At 39.9% G+C, this 20,072-nt stretch overlaps 3 protein-coding genes across 5 annotated transcripts; 1 reads left to right on the forward strand and 2 right to left on the reverse strand.

Moving 5' to 3' along the window:
• Positions 1-7,200: 7,200 nt before the first annotated feature.
• On the forward strand, positions 7,201-10,939 carry LOC112166369 (sodium/hydrogen exchanger 4). The gene is made up of 14 exons (XM_024303208.2): positions 7,201-7,414; positions 7,908-8,026; positions 8,117-8,214; positions 8,351-8,410; positions 8,531-8,577; positions 8,667-8,861; positions 9,019-9,065; positions 9,159-9,225; positions 9,394-9,494; positions 9,624-9,725; positions 10,044-10,188; positions 10,280-10,342; positions 10,447-10,530; positions 10,630-10,939. The coding sequence occupies exons 1-14, from the start codon at positions 7,256-7,258 to the stop codon at positions 10,894-10,896; spliced, it is 1,554 nt and encodes a 517-aa protein (XP_024158976.1). The 5' UTR covers positions 7,201-7,255; the 3' UTR covers positions 10,897-10,939.
• A 411-nt stretch (positions 10,940-11,350) lies between these two features.
• On the reverse strand, positions 11,351-12,064 carry LOC112166370 (putative lipid-transfer protein DIR1). Its single transcript, XM_024303209.2, has 2 exons — positions 11,710-12,064; positions 11,351-11,600 (listed from the first exon to the last, which is right to left on the reverse strand). Exons 1-2 carry the CDS (start codon positions 12,008-12,010, stop codon positions 11,593-11,595), a joined length of 309 nt encoding a protein of 102 aa, XP_024158977.1. The 5' UTR covers positions 12,011-12,064; the 3' UTR covers positions 11,351-11,592.
• A 463-nt stretch (positions 12,065-12,527) lies between these two features.
• On the reverse strand, positions 12,528-15,718 carry LOC112166371 (protein diaphanous homolog 1). Of its 3 annotated transcripts, XM_024303210.2 has the most exons (6): positions 15,277-15,718; positions 14,659-14,770; positions 14,384-14,555; positions 14,079-14,260; positions 13,348-13,476; positions 12,528-12,857 (listed from the first exon to the last, which is right to left on the reverse strand). In XM_024303210.2, exons 1-5 carry the CDS (start codon positions 15,672-15,674, stop codon positions 13,351-13,353), a joined length of 990 nt encoding a protein of 329 aa, XP_024158978.1. In that variant the 5' UTR covers positions 15,675-15,718; the 3' UTR covers positions 12,528-12,857; positions 13,348-13,350. The 3 variants fall into 3 exon arrangements, with proteins under 3 accessions (XP_024158978.1, XP_024158979.1, XP_024158980.1); XM_024303211.2 differs by lacking the exon at positions 13,348-13,476; XM_024303212.2 differs by lacking the exons at positions 12,528-12,857; positions 13,348-13,476 and having other exon boundaries at positions 14,114-14,255.
• Positions 15,719-20,072: the final 4,354 nt, after the last annotated feature.

Raw genomic sequence — 20,072 nt, forward strand, 5'->3', positions numbered from 1 at the left:
AAATAAAGTAAGCAAATAAAAATAGAGACTTTGATGTAAGAGAGAAATAGAGACTTAGACATCACACCTAACCTTAATCACGCACATAATATAACCCCAAATTAATGTAACAACATGTTTTGATCAATTTCCCCTTAGTGCTTTGGTGAAGCTACCAAGAAACCAACTAGTCATGCAATTTAACAATCTCTTTTGAAGCAAAGCTAAATTACACAACCTTTATACCATTCAAATCTTCCGGATCCTAAATGGCCTATGGTGCCGTAAGCCTAAATTCTTCCGGAACCTAAACTCACAACATCATGCTTTAATTTCAAGGTAAGAAATTCAAGCAACTTAGTTCTTTCCGTAAGAATAAGCTAAGCCACCACCTATTTAGCTACACATGCTCACGGAATCAAGAGTTTATCAAGTTCATGTTTCCGATTAATTAATTTCCTAAAGCATGCTTCTAGGTGATAAATCTATAAACACACTTAGGATACATGAAAGTATAGTAGCCAAAAGATTCAAAACATGCAAAAACATCAAAGAACATAAAGATTACATTGTTTTGTGCACAAGTTTGGCTAGGGCTAAGCCCTAACCCCAAATTCAACTACTCACAACTCATATTTATACAATTACAAGCCATAAACATCATAAATAACAAATAAAAGAGAGCAAAGAGTGGAGAACAAGTGATATACCCATGGGTTTGGCTCTTTTTGGAGCCAAACCAAAAGCACAAGATGTCTCCCTTGCCTCCTAGATGCTATATGAGAAGAGAAATGCTTCAAAATATAGGGATTTCGGTTTCTAGAACCCAAATCACTATACAAATCCACAAAATCTCAAGAACAAAGTAAGAACAAGACTTGAATGTGTGAGAAACAAGAGAAGTGATTGATCAAAGTGTGTAGAAACTTTGGTTTTGGTGAAACCCAAGTGGCTACACACCTTTCTCTTACACAAAACTCAAAAACTATGTACAAGGTATGAAAAACTAACCTAAAACTAAACAAAAGAGAGATTTTGATGCTCCAAAATGAGGGAGCCAAGGGGGAGCACGGTTTTGGGGAGAGAGGAAGGGCTATTTAAAGGTCAAGGCAATTCAAATCAAAGGTGGAGATCAAAAGGAATGAAGGGCTAGATGTGATTGACAAATGTGTAAGCACAAAATGTGGATCTAGTTTTTAACTCCACATAGAAATGACCTAGAAAGCCTATAGATATTTTGGTGGAGAAGAAAAAATAAGGGTAGAAGGGTCATTGTGTAGGGGAACAAGGTAATAAATGGGAGACAAAGGTGTAAGATGTAAGAATTGAACCACTTGTCATCTTTCAACTTTTGAATTTCAAAATAATCTAGACCTAAAGTCTTCCCACCTAAAGTCTCTAACCCTAATAAGCTCTTTCCTGTCCTCCACACATGTTCTCGGCCGGCCAACTCGGCCGGAAATGTGTCCGAAATCCGGCGTTGACCACCGTTGACCCATTTTTTGTCAGTTTGCGCACTTTCTTCTCCTTTTTTCCTTCAATTGAATCTCCATCGAGAGTTCGGAATTGGCCTTTGACTTATTCATACCAAATGTTCCTCCATACGTGTAGATCATCTAGATAAAATTTTAGAGCTTAGTTCGCCTTGGTTTGGCCGGAAATTCTGCCGGAATCCGTACAGGTCCGGTTTTACAGTTTTCATCTTTTAGTCTGAAACTTGGAACGATTATTTGAAAGCCTTCCACAACGAACTAGCTCTTGCACTCTTCATACAAAATTATCCTTAGGATGTCTAGAATATATATGGGAAGTTTCAACTCATTTAGAGTTCATTTGGTCAGTTTACCGCTCCTCTTTCATTGCCTAGCTTGGTTTCTCCTAGCCGGAGTAGGAAAATGTGCTAAAGTTGAGTTTTTAGGGCATTTCCAAGCCTTTCCATTATTTCCTAGCATGATAAGGAAAAAATAATAAATATATATAAATAAAAACAAAGGTTAAGCAAAAGTGCAAGATTAAGGGAATAATTACTAGGTAATTATGGACCTAACACTTCAAGTCTGTTGATGAATATAATTCAGAATCTTTTCACCTACAATCTATGTTGAGATTTTGTGGACAATCTGTCACAGAGCAAGAGCTAATTGAGAAAACCACCTTCCCCGTTTCAGCCATTGTGGTATCAAAGCAATATCGTATTGAGGTCAATGCTGGACGGATCACGAGGTTTCATCAGCTTATCAATGTTATATCTGTACCTGAGAAACATGATAACATACTCATGAGGAATTATAATTCAAGGCCTATTGGAACTAAGAGCGTTCATGAGGAGAATTATAATGCACCCAAAGGAGGGCGCAAGGAGCGGAACCCTAAGAATGGGACATGAGGGACGTTTGGGTCCATATAACCGCCCTAACAAGGAAGGAAACCGCAAGTTTGGTGTGGATACCAGTGGTGGCAATGCCACACGTGAGAGAGGTGGTCATGGTATCCCTGGCCGTAGTGGTGGCGCCAACTCTTCTAGGGAACACCCACAACGTGCACCTCAATTAAAGGGAGGAAACCACAATGATGTGTATCATCGATGTGGATCAAGTGAGCATTGGTTCAAGCAATGCAAGGCAAGCGAGCAACTTGCTGCAAGATACAGGGCATACAGGGACCTGAGGGAGCAAGAAGTATACCTTGCAGAAGAAGAAGATGGTGAAGATATCAATCTCACTATAGAGGACTTCAAATATGGAGATGAAGTGCACAAGGATGCCGCAGACTTTGATTAGAATAATCCTTTTATTTTTCAAGAATTTTGTAATGGCAATATGCCTTAGTCAATAAATGACAATTGTATTAACTCTTTCTCATGTGGCGCACTCAATGAAATATGATGTCTACGAAAGTAATTGAGATTAGTGGTACTTAAGAGAGCCTCGCTCCACCAACATCTCTCTCTACTTTCCTAGTCATATTTGATTGGAGTTACCAAACGGACTGAGTGACTACAATTTGTCTAAATTTGATGTTCTTTATTTTGGATTAGATTTTTGGAAACTTTGATGTAATCATTGGCTATTAATAAAGTGTCGATTCTTTTACTTAATGTCCTGGACATATCTTAATTTGAACTTTATTATTTGAAAGATATAAGAGCCAATGGCTTTCATGTGGAAATACATTGTGAAAATGGACAAGAGTTCCTTTGCATCACCTATAATGATTACGGATATAAACGAGTATTAGAGAAACTTATGCGTCGCTCTAGTGGGTTGTATGCAACCACTATTCGAGTCATTGAATCCAATCATGTCATGAGAGATGATTTATGAGATTCTGACACATATAGACTTTGGCATGACCGTTTGGGACACCCAGGTCATGAAATGATGATCCGTGTATTAATGACTTCACACGAACATCCATTTTTCAGAACGAAAAGAAGTAAGAACCAAGAATTGGTTCGAGGAGCTGCGCATGAGCCTCATGGCGTCATGATTGTGCAAGACTGGCCACACATGGCTGACACTGCCTACACCCTGCGGCCAATACATGGCATTGACCCCATGTATGGAGACTTGGCTCCTCTCTCTACTTCTCAAAGTAAATTGTGACATTCTGGCTCAACCAAAACCTTCATTGGTTGATTTTAAGGCCAATCTTTCATTTTGTAAAGCCTTTTTTTTAAGATCAAGACCATCCTATGCAAAGGACACTAAAGAAATAATTCCATTCTTACATAGAATCCAAGGGGATTTTGTGGATCGATTCAACCAACTTGCGGATTGCTTAGATGTTTTATGGTGTTGGTTAATGTGCGGACACGCTAGTCATGTGTCGCGCCATCATCCACTCTAATGCTGCTTATGATGAACTCCTAGCCCAGAACATATGGCTACGGGCTCACTACCCAGATCATCTCATTCAGTCAATTTGACTTGATAATGCTAGAGAGTTTACATCGAAAATTTTCAATGACTATTGCATATCATTGGGTATTGATATCAAGTATCATATTCCTATGTACACACCCAATCGGTCTCGCGGAAAAGCCACCATTAAAAGACTACGATGGTAGCCCGAACTTTAGTAATGCGCACCAATATTTCCTCTTGGGTTATGCAATATCACATGCAGCTATGCTAATTCGTCTACGACTCATAACAGCCACTCAACTTTTATTTGCCTTACAGTTAGTGACTAGGTTCAAGTCTAATATCTCGTACTTATGCATATTTGAGTGTGCGGTTTATGTGCCAATTGTGCTGCCACAACGCATCAACATGAGTTGTTGCAACAAATGCATATATATATATATATATATATTTGTGTTGGACATAAATCTCCAACTATAAGTCCGCTATGTAGAACCCTTGACAAGCGATCTCTTTTTTTCGCTAGATTTGTGAATTGTCACTTTGATGAGACAGTCTTCCCGTCGTTAGGGGGAGATTAGAACGTCAATGTTCAACAGGAACGATAGGAATTATCATGGTCTGTCCCCGCTATGTCTCATCTTGATCCCCTAAAAGTGACGAGATCACATATACCTGCTGCAAACATGTCTGCAAGGATTGATGTCCCCACAGGAGGACATGGTGTCACCTAGAGGAGATGGGTATGGCACCACTACCATGGATGGTGGTATGGTGACGCCACAAGGTGGCATAATGGCTTCATAGGCCATGGATTCCTCTAGAAAGCGTAGGAGACCCATAGGTTAGATGGATTCTCGGCCTAGGAAGAGAGCGAGTTTGGCACAACTTGATCCATTGATCATTGATACTCAAAATCCGTCTCATGAGAATATTTTGGATTGTGGTTATGTCCAAGAGACATCGTTGGGGGACACCTCAATTTTAGAACCAATTCCTAAAAATATAGAGATCTCTACGAATTACACTAGTGTACATGAAGACGTGGAATTATTGAGACCAATGACATCGAACCTTACTCCGTTGAAGAATGCCAACATAGAGAAAATTGGCATAAATGGAAAGATGTAATCCAGGTTGAATTGGGTTCACTAACGAAGATGAAGGATTTCGGGCCTGAGATGCCAACACCTCCTAACATAAACCTGTTGACATTAATAGGTTTTCGTGAGATAGCGTGATGAGAAAAAGAGATGATAATCTCACCTTATGGAGCAAGGCTTCTCACAAAACGCTCTGGAATCAACTATGAGAAGACATACTATCTCGTAATGGATGTCATTGCACTGCACTACCTTGTCAGTTTGGTAGTTTCCAAATAACTGAACATGCAGCTTACGAATGTGGTCACTACGTATCTTTATAGGGATCTAGATACGGAATATAATGAAGGTTCTTGTGGACTTCATTTACCCAAATCAAGGGCTCTTAACCACGGAGAGTGTTTTCAATGAGGGTGAAACGCTCACTAAAGTGACTACTTGATTGGGAAGGGATATGATGAACTATGCCCCTGCGTTTTCATGACAAGTTCTGGATTTGCAATTGTCACGGTTTATGTTGATAAACATAATTGGAACCCTTGAGAGTTAAGGGAAACCGCTGAACACCTGAAATCCGAGTTTTGAGATGAAGGACCTTGGGAGAACACGGTTTTGTCTAGATTTAGAATTTGTATACCGTGTCAATAAATGCTTTGCATTTTGATAAAGTCAAAGATGCACTCCCATGGTCGTCCGTAGTCTTGACCCTAAGAGGGATACGTTTCGTCACAGGGATGATGACGAAGACATGTTAATCAGCAGAAGTGTCTTACCTAAGTGTAATAGGCGCATTATTGTACTTAACACAATACAAGACCGGACACCTCATTTGTTATGAACTTGTTGGCTAGATGTAGCCTTGCGCCAACGCAACGCTATTGGACTGGTATAAAGACAATCTTTCGTTACTTAAAATGTATGATAGATATGGGATTGTTCTATCCCTACAGAGAGAAAAGAAGACGGAAGAATGAGAATGGATCTCATTAGCCCAAGTGGCACCGTCCAAGACGCCGTGATCGGCAAAGCCGCCGGCCACCCATCCTCCTCCCTTACATCAAAACGATGATGATGTTTTGATGGATTTTGCTGATGTAGGGTATCTCTCTGACTCTCACGAAGGTCGCTCCCAAATGGGTTATGTCTTTACCATGGGAAGCACTACGATATCTTGGAGGTCTACAAAGCAGACTATTGTTGCTACTTCCTCAAATCATGCAGAGATTATTGCTCTACATGAAGCTGTGCGAGAATGCATATGGCTAAGGTCTGTAGTTAGACACATTCGAGGAACTTGTAGTTTGAAGTCTACCACAGATGAATCTACATGCATTTATGAAGATAACGCAGCCTGTATTGAGCAAATGAAATTAGGTTTCATCAAGGGCGACAACACCAAACATATATTGCCTAAGTTCTTTTACAATCAACAACAACAAACACTTCTAAATATTGAAGTGAACCAAATCTGATAAGAAGATAATGTAGCGGACTTATTTACTAAGTCGTTACCAAAATCCACATTCGAGAAACATGTGAAGAGCATCAGCTTGAGAAAGTTATCCGAACTCCCATGATTATAGCAATCAGGGGGAGATATTGACATCAGGGGGAGGCATGATGTCTACATGTTCGATCTTAAAGAGTGAAGGACATGTTGTGCTCTTTTTGTCATTCGACCAGAGTTATTTTTGTCCCATAGGGTTTTTGTTACCTGACAAGGTTTTTAACGAGGCAACGATTAAAGCGTTATCACCAAGTTTGAGCGGCACAAGGGGAGTGTTGAAAGATGTCGACATTATGTGTGCCTCTCCAAACAATGGTTTAGTGTTAGAGTTGTAATAGGAGAAGGTTCTAGATATCTTAGTTATGATCAGATACTATTACCTTTGTTGTACTCTGTAATTCCCTATATAAAAAGCTCATATTATCAATAATACAACACAATTCTCTCTGCAATTACACATTCTGCAATTTGAATAATAATTATTGGAGCTTCGTAATAGATCAATAGCTCGGAATCAGGGCCATTCTCATGCTTCAGAGCAAAATGACATTCCGCTGTTTCAATCACCATATATTTGCAATTCCCTAGCTTGATCCTAAAAGCCCCTTTGGCACGTGTCAGTTTGCCATGCAGTTTCCACACGTGTCAACCCCTCCTGCTAACAGCCAACAGCACAAACCCTCTCCCTGTCAGCTCTCGTCTCTCTTTCTGCAGCCGGTGCCCAGTGGATATAAGGTTACATCTATACGACGTAGTCCTGTGGAATGCCGGAGGTGGTTGCTGGATAAAGCAAAACTATAATGGCAGAACTATATGATTTCGCAAAGAACTTAGCTCATGACCATGCTCAGGTGGTACCAATCTCACTTTTTGTGGCGGTTCTCTGTATTTGCTTAGTCGTCGGACACTTGCTTGAAGAAAATCGATGGGTTAATGAATCCATTACCGCCATTTTCATCGTAAACATTCTTCACTTTTGGTCTCTAATTCCATTTTCAGATTCTGTCTTCTGAAGTTTTATTTTGGTTAACGGGTACAAATAGCAATATAGAAAATGTTAATGCTATATTTAGAAGGTAGAGCTCGATCAACAGTGTTCTCAGAGTAAGCTCCAATATGCAACCATTTCAATTGGAACCCCCCATTTTCTTAGTCTGCGCAATAAGTACTTAAGCTTTTTGTGATACAGTAACCTGGTCATGAAATGCTTATATGATGTTGAATAACCCTCGGCTACTCTTGGTAGCTTGTTAGATTTTCTATCCACTACCTGGCTTTATAGACGATATAGATGTGAGGAAGGTTGAATAAGTCTTTAGCATTATCCCTCCGGAAAATTTTCATAAGCTTATTTTCTGCCATTTAGATGATCGATGAAAAATATAAGGGGCCATTGAAATGGCAAGTTCTATCAAATAGTGTCTTATAATGTTGAATTCATTTTGCAATCAGGGACTGCTAACTGGGATCATAATCTTGCTCGTGAGCAATGGGAAAAGTTCTCACATTCTGACATTTAATGAAGAGTTGTTCTTTATATATCTCCTGCCGCCTATTATATTTAATGCCGGGTAATTTCATCTTCCTTATGGCTTATAATCCCTTTTTTTTTTTTGTCTTCGTAGAAGATATTCACTTACCGGGTTTGCTGACCATACCAGGTTTCAGGTCAAGAAGAAACAGTTCTTTCAAAATTTCTTAACTATCATGTTGTTTGGGGTGATTGGCGTTTTCATTTCAACGTTAGTCATAACAGCTGGTAATAGTATATGGATATTTATATTATTTTATTGTCAATTCCTCAAATTCTTTCCTACTTCTAATTGTAGTCTGCACTGTCATGGTTTGTGTAAAGTTCTCTTCTAAAATATTTCTGCATGTTACTTTTCACATAGGTGCCTGGTTCCTATTTCCTAAGTCGGGCTTCGTTGGCCTGAACGCACGAGACTATCTCGGTCAGAACTCAGAACATTGTTGACAGATATATGACATGAACAGCTACTGATATCCTATGTACAATGATATAATCTTTCTGATAACTTTCGGTTGCACATGAATCTTTCGTTTTGGTACAGCTGTAGGAACAATATTTTCATCAACTGATACAGTCTGTACGCTGCAGGTTTATCATGTCTTATATGTTTTCTTTCATTTAATTTGGGCCAGCCACTCCCATATTTGGATGTGCTGAAATATTATATCCAAATGTAGGTTCTTCATCAAGATGAAACTCCTTTACTGTACAGCTTAGTCTTTGGGGAAGGAGTGGTGAATGATGCAACATCAGTTGTCCTATTCAATGCAGTTCAGAAGATTGATGTTAATAAGCTTAATAGCGGGATTGGACTGCGTGTCATTGGAGATTTCCTTTACCTGTTCTCAACAAGCACTGCTCTTGGAGTTGCAGTAAGTATAATATGAAAGTCTGCAACATGGATCTACTATGCAACCAATGACCTGATCTTGCTAATCATTATATCCGCAGAATATATATTATGCCAAGTTATCTGGTTTCAAAATTACAGCATTTGGTGATTGTATTCTTTTCTTGTCCAATTTTCAGTTCGGACTTGTGACAGCATATTCCCTTAAAACCTTATGCTTTGGAAGGTTAGCCTGTTAATAAATTGTTTGTTCAGATAAAAAGTATATGCGATATATGTTTTGTGAATCCAAGTTTTTAATTCAAAATTTCAAATACAGGCATTCAAGCATTCGGGAGGTTTCTTTAGTGGTTCTAATGGCCTATCTGTCTTACATGGTGGCTGAGGTAACAAATTGTACTACAAAGATTATCCAATTTATGGTGCATATTTTATTTTACTTGAGTACTTGCCACAGTCATTTCTTAGTTTGTGAAGAAAAATACATGGTTTCTTGGTTCTCATTCACTATGTATAGCTGAAAACCTCCTTAATTTTACTTGACGTGTATGCAGCTGTTAGACCTGAGTGGAATCCTCACTGTTTTCTTCTGTGGGATTGTCATGTCACACTATGCTTGGCATAATGTCACTGAAAGTTCAAGAATCACAACCAGGCATGTATGGACAGATTTTTTGGAATTTTGAATAACTGTTACTTCTTGTATATTCAATTTGTATTTTTACGGAATATTCTATTCAATGAATACTACTTCATCTTACTGGTCTTACGTTCTCTTTTTTAGGCATGTATTTGCAATGATGTCATTTATTGCAGAAACATTCATATTTCTTTATGTCGGAATGGATGCTCTTGACATTGAGAAGTGGAAATTAACCAAGTTGAGGTACTCTTTCTCCCGATTGAATGCAGTTACATCTATAGGTGTTATTGAAGTCACTAATATCAACCTGCTCTATCTTAGCCCCCTTTGTTTTTTACTACTGAATATTTGATATTAGGACATTGTTCTGTATAAGAACTAGGAGTACTAAACTACTAATGTCTAAAACACAGCATGTTAGTGACGATCAAGCATAGAAATTAAACTAGGTTGATTGAAGTGATGTTGCACTTACTAGCATCTTTTCAGGAATGCTTCAAACTAAAAAACAATTATTGGTGTATTTTATGAATTAATGCCCAAGCTTCTTATTTCTTGCAGTTTTGGGGCTTCAATGGGGATCTATAGTATGACACTCTTACTAATATTGCTTGGACGTGCTGCCTTTGTATTCCCTCTCTCTGCATTCTCCAATTACATGAATAGACGAGCCTCGAGAAGATGTTCACTTTCATTCAGACACCAGGTCAGCAATTCCCACTTAGTCAATAACCTTTTGATATTATTAAGAATGATTCATGATCATTTGCTTTTGACTTGATATACGTTTAATGCAGATAATCATATGGTGGGCTGGGCTAATAAGAGGAGCTGTCTCCATTGCTTTGGCTTTCAAACAGGCATGCGTACCTCTTTCTATTACACAGATATGCTTGAATGTAATTACTTTAACATAAATAACTGTACTCATTATATCACTCGGAATTTCTTTCAACACGTGAAGTTCACATACTCTGGGGTCACATTGGATCCAATCAATGCAATGATGATTACAAACACAATAATAGTTGTTCTCTTCAGTACAGTGGTATGCAAGTTGTTTTCCTATTGTGAATTTCTTTACCATTTCTTCAAGCATGAGTTCTTACCTATCCAGGTGATTATTATACCTTCAATTTGATTTTAGGTCTTTGGCTTTCTGACGAAGCCACTTATAAGTTATCTGCTTCCCCATGTTGGAACTAAGCCCATCAGTCGCAACGTATCAAAGGACGTTGGGGAGGACTTAAACCTGCCTCTGCTCTCCTTCGATGAATCTACTGCTACCAATATAAGTCGTGCAAAGGATAATTTGTCTATGTTGATGGAGAGGCCTGTGTACGCGATACATTCTTACTGGAGGAGGTTCGATGACGCCTATATGAGACCCCTATTTGGGGGGCCGGCCAGTTAGTAAGCAGTCTACTTGTTAAATGAGCGACTTCATCATAAGTAAATCAGGGGGATGAGTTCAAAGTGTTCCAAGAAAACACAACCATGTCATTAATGGTAGAAGTGGCAGATCAGCTTATTCTGAATATGCTAAATTTTGCTTAATTTCTAGCACTGTGCGAGTATACTTCTCCTGTTTTGACACATTTTGTGCTGATGTGCTAGGAGTATCTGATGTTAACTGCTTATGTTTTGTGTAAACAAACTGGCGATTATATCTGTCAGACTCTAATACAGCTGAATGTTACTTGCAAACAGCAAACGCTGTTCATAGATTTGGAACTAGAGCCAACTACATGGATTTTTGATAACTATTTCCACCTTTGGGTGTCAATGGAGTCCGAGCAGAAATGCAAATATGAAAGAGACTTTTTCATGATTTCCAAAATAGAACCATTTGGTGAAACGCAGGCAGGTAGATGACAAACAGTGACGATCCCGATTTTCATTGACAACCATGTTATTGTCATTCCATTATATAGGGAATAGTGACACTTAACCAATTACATTCAGCAAATACAGAAATACAAACAGGATATACATGTTTTAAACATGCAGATGGTACTATAAAGATCGATTTCATGACTACACAGAACCACAAACAAATAGGGAAATAGTAAGATCACACAATTGTTGAAGTCACTGCAACCTCAGTGCTTCAAGCCACTGCAATAAAACAAGAAAAGGAAAGTTAGAATCTAAAACTGCAGTCAAAAGGGCGTGTAATATTGAGATCCTTCCTACAGCATTGTGACAATAACATTTGGCATCTTACCGCATTCAGGTGGTGTTTTCATGCCACATTTCTTAGGCAATGCCATTGCTCGTGCAGGGTCGATTCCAAAGGAAGGGAGGACTGCCTTGTAGTTGCACAGGCAGGGCAAGTTGGCTTGGTGCACAACACCACAACATTTCTTTGATGGCGGTCTTGGTGACTTGCCGGTCACTGATGGGCGGCAATAGTTGAGCTGTGCAGAGTCGATGTTACATATCGAGACAGCATGGGCTCCCTCCAGCAGTGCAATCAACAGAACTACCATCACCCATTGCGACAAAGCTCCACTAAACCTTGCCATTCTTTTTAACTATTGCCTGATTAAGCTGATTTAGTACATTCCTCTCCAATCTGGAAGTTGATTTATAGCAGAGAGATCCTGATTTTTAAATATTCTCTGGCAAAGCTATGTGCGCCATGTGAGCCTAGTCGGTAGGAGCTCAGTCACGGGACACAAGAAGCATAACAAAGAACAAAAGAGGGCTTGATCAATCAATCCACCGTTTTGGATCTCACACGCATACTTGTTACTTTTCTATTGCAAATTCTTGTTTTACTTAGTCACGGCCTAACGGAAGAATAAATAAATAAATATATATATATATATATATATATATATATATATATATATATAAAGGGCCAAAACGATGAAAACTAAAGTAAGACAAATCAACTAAGCTGTATATGTACGTAATTGATACATGTAATCAATAGTATCATTCCCCACATGAAACTTTAAAAGACATTCCGAGAATTCAACACTTGAATAAGCATTTCATGTGTAGTCCAAAGCCAAAACTTGAAAGGAAGCTGCTGGGTACTAACTAAATAAACACTTTCATTACTAAGAATGAGTCAATCTTACATTAGCTTTTATTTTCTACCGTCTCCTATTTTACACTGCTGTGTTAGAAACTCCATAAGCTTAGCGGCTCACCCTACCCTAACAGGCCAAGTCATACAAATCATGGGGCCATTCAGAAAATAAGAACCCCCATGAAGACATATTACAATTTCATTGTCCTTTACTTACAAACAACAGCTAAGAACATGACGTACATACAAGCTCACAGAAGGTACATGACATCAAGAACTGTATCACTTTGTCCCAACATCGGCGCATGAGTTACCACGTCGTAGACCTACAACTGCAAAGCAATGGCCAACATTGTGTTAATTATTCTGGACCAGTAATAAGAAAAGTAGTGAAGGATGGATCAAATAATGACAACAGCTAAATGTCTACATCAGGTAGTTGAATCAAGACATGTACGAATGAACAATCACGAAAATAAGAGTAGAGTGTCAAACTAAAAGCTGACAGCCTCTCAAAGCAATGCAATTACAACATGTCATTTGAATTCAAGAATATAAACATTCTCTTCGTAATAGGAAGAACATGTTATGGTTGGAAAGTTGGAAGGGGTGTGAAATGTTCACTTTTCAGAACATAATATAAAATCTGAACCATTTGTTTAGGTACACTCTCGTACAATAAGTTGGACAGATATGTCAATGCCTAGATTATCTGGTAAAAGAACATGATCAGGAAAACTACAATAAACTTAACATCCAAGAACTTGCTCGAGGAAAAAAAGAAAAAAAGAAAAAACAAAAACAAAAAGCACGTTTACAGACCTATCATGATCTCCTGAATATGTGATGACGTGCCAACACTTCAGGTATTCCCAATGCAGAGATGCTTTCACAACCAAAGATATCTTGAAGCTTTGCATCACATAGAATAGCCATTGGATTCAGAGGATCCTAAAGATGTATTCAAAGATGGGAGAGAGAGAGAGAGGGAAATAAAAAAAAAAAAAAAAGAAAAAAAAAAGGTAAATACCCCAGATTGCAACCATTAATAATTTGTGAACTTACAAGGTTTCAATATTACAGGATAAGAACAGCCTAACAAAAAAATCATAACTAGACCTGTAAAACAACTTTGGCCAACATCTATACTGTTAAGTGTAGGGCGCAAATTTTCATCCCTTTAAATGCTCAAACTAAGTTCGCAGATGCTAACAGAGACAATGTATTAAGGTCTTGTTATCAACCTTAATTTTAGATACATTAAATATATAAAATCAGTACAGACATTCAGAAATGTAGCTGAAACATGACCATTATAAGCTATAAAAAACCAAAAATTGCATTTTTTTTGTTGGAGATTAATCTTGCATAAGATGAATGAACTGACACTACAGAACCACTGTTTCTGACTAAATAAAGACAATGGAACAAAGATTAAGCTATTGTTACCAACCTTAGTTATAAACAAGACCAATGTAAGCTAAAAAAAAATAAAAAAATAATTATTGCGTTTTTTTTTTCATTGGAGGGCAAGAGCAGGGGACTGAAAATACCTCCAGACGGTTGACCTTTATGTATTCCCATATTCGTTGCAAAACCTCAGACTGGAGCATCTCCCTCCCACCAACACCAAAAAAATTTGCAAGTGCTTCAGATATTATCACAGAAGGACCTGACTGGGAACTCTTTGTTCCAGAGTCCGCGACAACCTTGGGCTTCTTGGGAACTGGCTGTTCTGACAGCACCAAGACACCAAGTCCTTAGATATGCATCCAATTTTACAAGCATAACATATAACACAGAGACACAAATGTGTGACAGCACACACGAAGAAGGAACTGTTTCACCAAATACATACTTGAAGGTTCAAGTGCAATGATATGTTTAGCCAGCAACTTGTTCATCTTAAACATATCAGTACAGTCTGTCTCGAAAACCAACCGCAGCTCATCATTGCAAATAATTTTCCTCTTGTTACCGGGGTCTTGGAGGTTGTGTTTTCTTATGTAAGCCCACAGTTGCTTCACAATCTGAACTCAATTAAACAAAACAAAAAAAATACATAAATAAGTCAAAGCTCCTGGAAGTTAATATACAAACTCTGATAAATAGCAATGACGAATGAGCTTGAACCTCAGTCCTCGGAAGAGTTGGATGGCCAACAATGACCTGTAGTTCAGGCGAAACACCACAAAGTTTGTTTAAACCCCCTGGGCCTCCTTTTCTCTTTGGTTTAGGTTTAGCGCTGCAACATAATGACAAAATTCCGAAACATAAAATTACTAAACATACAATCACAACAACATTGGTTAAAAGCATCTTTTCCCGTCATTTGCGTGCAACCCAAAACATAATTCACATAAAGTTCATCAATCTTTACAAGTTTCAAGCTTTGGTCGTTCCACTTTAATATGACTTGGGTACGTAAAGGACAAGCATTCTGCTTTCTAATCAAGACATATGAACACATTAACTTACAACTTAAAACTAAACAGAAACAGGAGACTAAGCCCACTACAAGATAAAATGCCTTTAAACTAATAAATATTAATGTAAGAAGAAAATTTTGACCACCAGAAGACTTATGCAACCTAAAACTGTAGCCCTAAACATATTTCCCGCCCAAATAACAATACTTGATCGAACCCAAACAAAATTGGAAGGAAATGGACTAGGGAAATGCACAATTTTCCGGGTATGGAGTTTGTAAGAAAATAAGCGCAAAATTGGTAGAAAGAAAGAGACACGTACCCATCCTTAGGCGGCGGGTCGGAGGCGGAAACGGATGCGGGTACGGGAGGAGGGCTGGGCTCGGGCTCGGGCTTGGGCTTGGGAGAAGGAAGTTGAGGAGGGTGGGAGGCGAAGGTCTGGAAGGCGGAGGGAGGCGGGTGGTAATTGGGGTTTTGCTGGAGGGCAAAATGGTCTTTAGGAGGAGGTTGAGGCTGGGGAGGAGGGGGAGTTGGTGGCGGGTGGGATTGGAGAAGGTAGTGGATCTGGGCCCGAATGAAGTCGGACTTGTGGGAGAGGTCGTGGCCGCCGAGCTTGGACTCGAGCTGCTGCACGACGTCGTTTAGAGTGGCGAACTTCGGGGCGTCGGAGGCGTGGATCAGGGCTTCTAAAGCTTGCGATATCTCTTGCTCTGTCGCCATTCTCTGTCTCTCTCTCTGCCCCCCCCAAGAGTGCTGTTGAGCTTATCTCTTTCTCTCTCTTCTTGTTTTGTGAGGATAAATGACCGAACGGTCCCGGGAGTTGAGGGCATTGGTGGGCGTCGAGGCTGGGTTAGTTTCGTCTTTTTCGGGTGTTGTATAATTTATATTTCTTGCTTGATGGCACCTGAATCGTGAAACTTGAAACGCACTTTCAGTGGGGGGCTCTTGTCTGTTTGTTTTCGCTTTTTGGGACCGTCTTTTCCGCTATTCGTGCTCAATCGTCTCTGCTATTATTTTATAAAAATGAGAGAATTTCGGAGATTTATGGTTTTTTTTTTTTTTTTTTTGGGCTTCGCGGTTTCTGGTACTACTGTTTGCTATGATGGCCGACGAAGTTTCAGCCCGTTTGGCAGCAACATTTGCTATGTCTGATATGGAGAAAATGTCATTTGGTCATACCGGTAATCTAACCTCTTTCACGCGCAGAGGGAGCATTGTTCATGATAGGATCAATGTTGTCACGTTTGGCACCGTGATCCAGTTGGACAAACCGGGAATTCGCAAAGGTTCCACTGCTAGGGTACACATCTGCCAGTAGTTGGTGTCTCGTGTCTAACAAGCCCACCTTCCATTGATTTTTGAATTCACCTCCGACACCACTATAACAATTCGGTTCAAATATGAGAAAGTGGTTGGCCTTTGCCAGACGGCCAGACCTATGGGTTTCTAGACCACCGCATAGGCGACTGTGTGGGGTTTTCTGGAGATTAATGATATGTTGCGTCTGTTATCCCAAATACTAGTGGAGTTTCTAGCCGCACAAGTAACACAATTCTTTTCTAAGACTCAGCTTGCTTCCATTTCTTATGTAGTCGTTTCTACTGTTGATACTATTTCTATGTCTCCGATCTTGTTGGGATATGTTGTTCTTCTATTCAGTAGTCCTTGTCCACGTGACGAGATCTCAATTTTAGAAGATCCCTAGCCTTTAGATTGTAAACATAGGCTCCTTTGTGAGCAACTATGAATGAAATGCATTTCTTTTAAATGTCTTTTACTTTTAATTGCTCAAGAACCTATAATTTGGTATCATAGGCCTTGTATGAGCGTCTTGCACCAGGCACCACTAGTAGTATCTGTTAGCGTGAGTCATAGCGTAACGTTAGGAATAGAATATATTGTAATTATTTCGTAGTTAATACTTACCTATTGTACTCTTGTAATCTTCTTTATATACCTCCACAGTGAGATGAATAGAATATCAGACAATTCATTCTCTCAATCTTCTTATATTTGACTTGGTATCAGAGCAAAGATCCGAAAGGACTTTGTCTCGTTAGTTTTCTTTTTTTCGAGACACTTATACATAACTAAACCCCTTTGTTTGGGTTTTGTTTTGCCTTTTTTTTCCGGTCTTCATCAAATACTGGTCTTCGTCTCCTTAGAGACTGACCTGGTGCTTTTTCCCTATCAATCCAAACCAGGTCCTCTCCGTCCACCCGGCCACACCGGCTCCCTCTGTTCAGACCGCCTCCCTCTGTTCAGATCGCGGGCTCCGTCTCCCTTCCAGATCGGCTTCATCCTCGTCCAGCTCGGCTTCATCTTCAGTTCACGATCGCCGGCGCTCATCTTCGATCGGCTTCGTCTTCAGGGACCGCCGTCACTCTTCTCCGTCCAATTCGTCGCAGCCCAGTCCAGTTACAGTCCACCCAACATCGTTCTTCAGCCAACGTCGTCCAGATTGTCAGCGTTCTCCATCGCTCTATCAGACCGGGTTTGCTCCTCAGTGAGTCAACTCGTCAACTCGCCCCAACTCGGTCAGTGAGTCAACTCATCTCAAACTCGGTCAACCCAGTCAATTCTAACAGGTTCCACAAAAAAAAAAAAAAAAAAAAAAAAATCTGTTACTATTATTTTTTGGAGCCTTCTGTTTGTCTTATTTCCGCTGCCTACTTTGAGATTTGTCTGCATTGTTGTTGCTTATTTCAATGGGAGAAACGAAAGATGATCAGAGTTCCAATTCTAAGATCAGTGAGGTCCAGAAGGTTGAAGTTTCTGTAAAAAGCTCAGAAGGTGGATCTTTTGGGGGTACCAAACTTACCGGTACCAATTTCCGAACATGGAAGAAGATTATGTCTGTTTATCTCCGTGGGATACACAAGATGGGGCATGTGACTGGAACAATCAAGGCTCCTAGTGCAGATGATGTGGAAGCTTATGCTAAGTGGGAAGACGATGATGGGTTTGTAATGTCAATTCTATTTCGAGCCATGACTGAGGATGTGCTACAGATGGTGGAGGAGTGTGAAACCGCTGAGGCAATATGGAAGACACTGGGAGATCTCTATACAAATGAGTCTGATTTTATACAGGTTCATGAACTGATGTGCAAAGCTGCAGGAATGCAACAGCATGGGCAACCAGTGTCAGTGTTTTTTACCAAGCTGAAGAATGTGTGGGCTGAAATTGATCAGAAGCGTCCTTGTAAGATCAAGAATCAGGAGGATATTGCATGGTACCAGAAAGAGAAGGAACTTGAGCGGGTTCATGCATTCTTGAGAGGACTTGATGCAACACATAATAGTGCCAAGGGAGAGTTGCTTAGAATGCCAGACCCTCCTAGCTTGACCACAGCTTTTACCTATATTCGTAAGGATGAATCTCAGCAGGACAGTCTCAAACATGCACAAGTTGAAGTTTCTAGCCTCGCCATTCAAGCACCAACACCTTTCCTCCAACAGCAGCCTTCGGTCCCACTTCATCAACAAGGACCTCCGCCAGCTTTTGCCCACCGCCCTCATCCTTAGTGTTCTTATTGCAATGATATTGGCCATGTTAGAGAGACTTGTTGGAAACTACACCCGCATCTTAAACCTAAAAAGCAAGGTTATCGTCCTAAGGCGAGAGCAGCTGCTGTTCAATTGGTTCAAGAACCAGATTTCTATGGAGTGGCTGGACAAGATCATCATACGGCAGGAGGGGCTCTTCCTACAGCCTCTATAGCTGGTCGTGGTAAGATTGGTATGGCTTTAAAGGTTTCTAACTTTGTTGGTTCTGATACATGGATTATTGACTCTGGTGCCTTTGACCATATGACTTATGATAAATCATATTTTACTGAATTGTCTTCCCCACCAGTGTCCTATGTCACCAATGCCAATGGTGAGGCTTTTCCTGTGTTAGGGTCAGGGTCAGTGCGTATTACTCCCACTTTAGAACTTCATAATGTGTTATATGTGCCTGACTTGTCTCATCACTTGATATCTGTTCCACAGTTGAATACTGAGTCTAAATGCTCCATAACCTTTTATCCTATGTATGTGATTTTTCAGGATCTTCTCACCAGGGAGTTAATTGGTCGGGGGTATCTGAGGGGCAGGTTGTTCCATCTGGATCAGACATACGTAGGGGAGAAACCAGGAGCACAGTCCCGCACCGCTTTGACTTCGAATTCTGATAAGCTAAGTGAAATTTGGTTGTGGCATCGCCGTTTAGGGCATCCATCTTTTAGTCTTATGAGAAAAACCATGCCTACCCTGTTTATTGGTGTGGATGAGTCTGATTTACATTGTGAAACATGTGTCTTGGCCAAGAGTCATCGTGCTACTTATTCTCCTAGTGTTTCTAATAAAAGTATTATTCCTTTTGAGTTGATTCATTCTGATGTTTGGGGACCTTCTAGAGAACCCACTGTGTTTGGTATGAGATATTTTGTGTTGTTTATTGATGATTGTATGAGATTGTCATGGGTTGCTCTTCTTAAAACCAAAGATGAAGTCTTTCCAGCTTTTCAAACTTTTCGTACTCTTGTTCAAACACAATACCATAGCACCATTAAAGTTCTTCGTTCTGACAATGGGGGAGAATATGTTAATCATGCTTTCCAAGAGTTTTTCAAAACCCATGGGATTGTTCACCAAACCACATGTCCACAAACACCAGAACAAAATGGAGTGTCTGAAAGGAAAAACCGTCATTTACTAGATATGGCTCGTGCCCTTCTCTTTAGTGCTCATATGCCTAAGTATCTTTGGGGCGATGCCATTCATGCTTCCTCTCATCTTATCAATCGTCTTCCATCTAGTGTCCTTCAGGGACGAATTCCATTTGAGGTTCTTGCATCTCATGTTTCCTTACCTCCCTTTCATAATCTTCCAGCTCGTGTCTTTGGTTGTGTTGTTTTTGTCCATATTCCTAAAAACCAGCGGTCTAAATTGGATGCCCGAGCACTGAAGTGTGTGTTTGTGGGCTACGACGGTTATCAGAAAGGGTACAAGTGTTATCATCCACCCACCAGAAAGTACTATGTCACTATGGATGTTACTTTCTTTGAGGACATGAGTTATTTTTCCTCCTCAACTACAGCTCTTCAGGGGGAGACTTCATATTTTGAAGAGC

Source organism: Rosa chinensis, chromosome 5 (genome assembly GCF_002994745.2).
Source record: "Rosa chinensis cultivar Old Blush chromosome 5, RchiOBHm-V2, whole genome shotgun sequence".
Classification (NCBI taxonomy): domain Eukaryota; kingdom Viridiplantae; phylum Streptophyta; class Magnoliopsida; order Rosales; family Rosaceae; genus Rosa; species Rosa chinensis.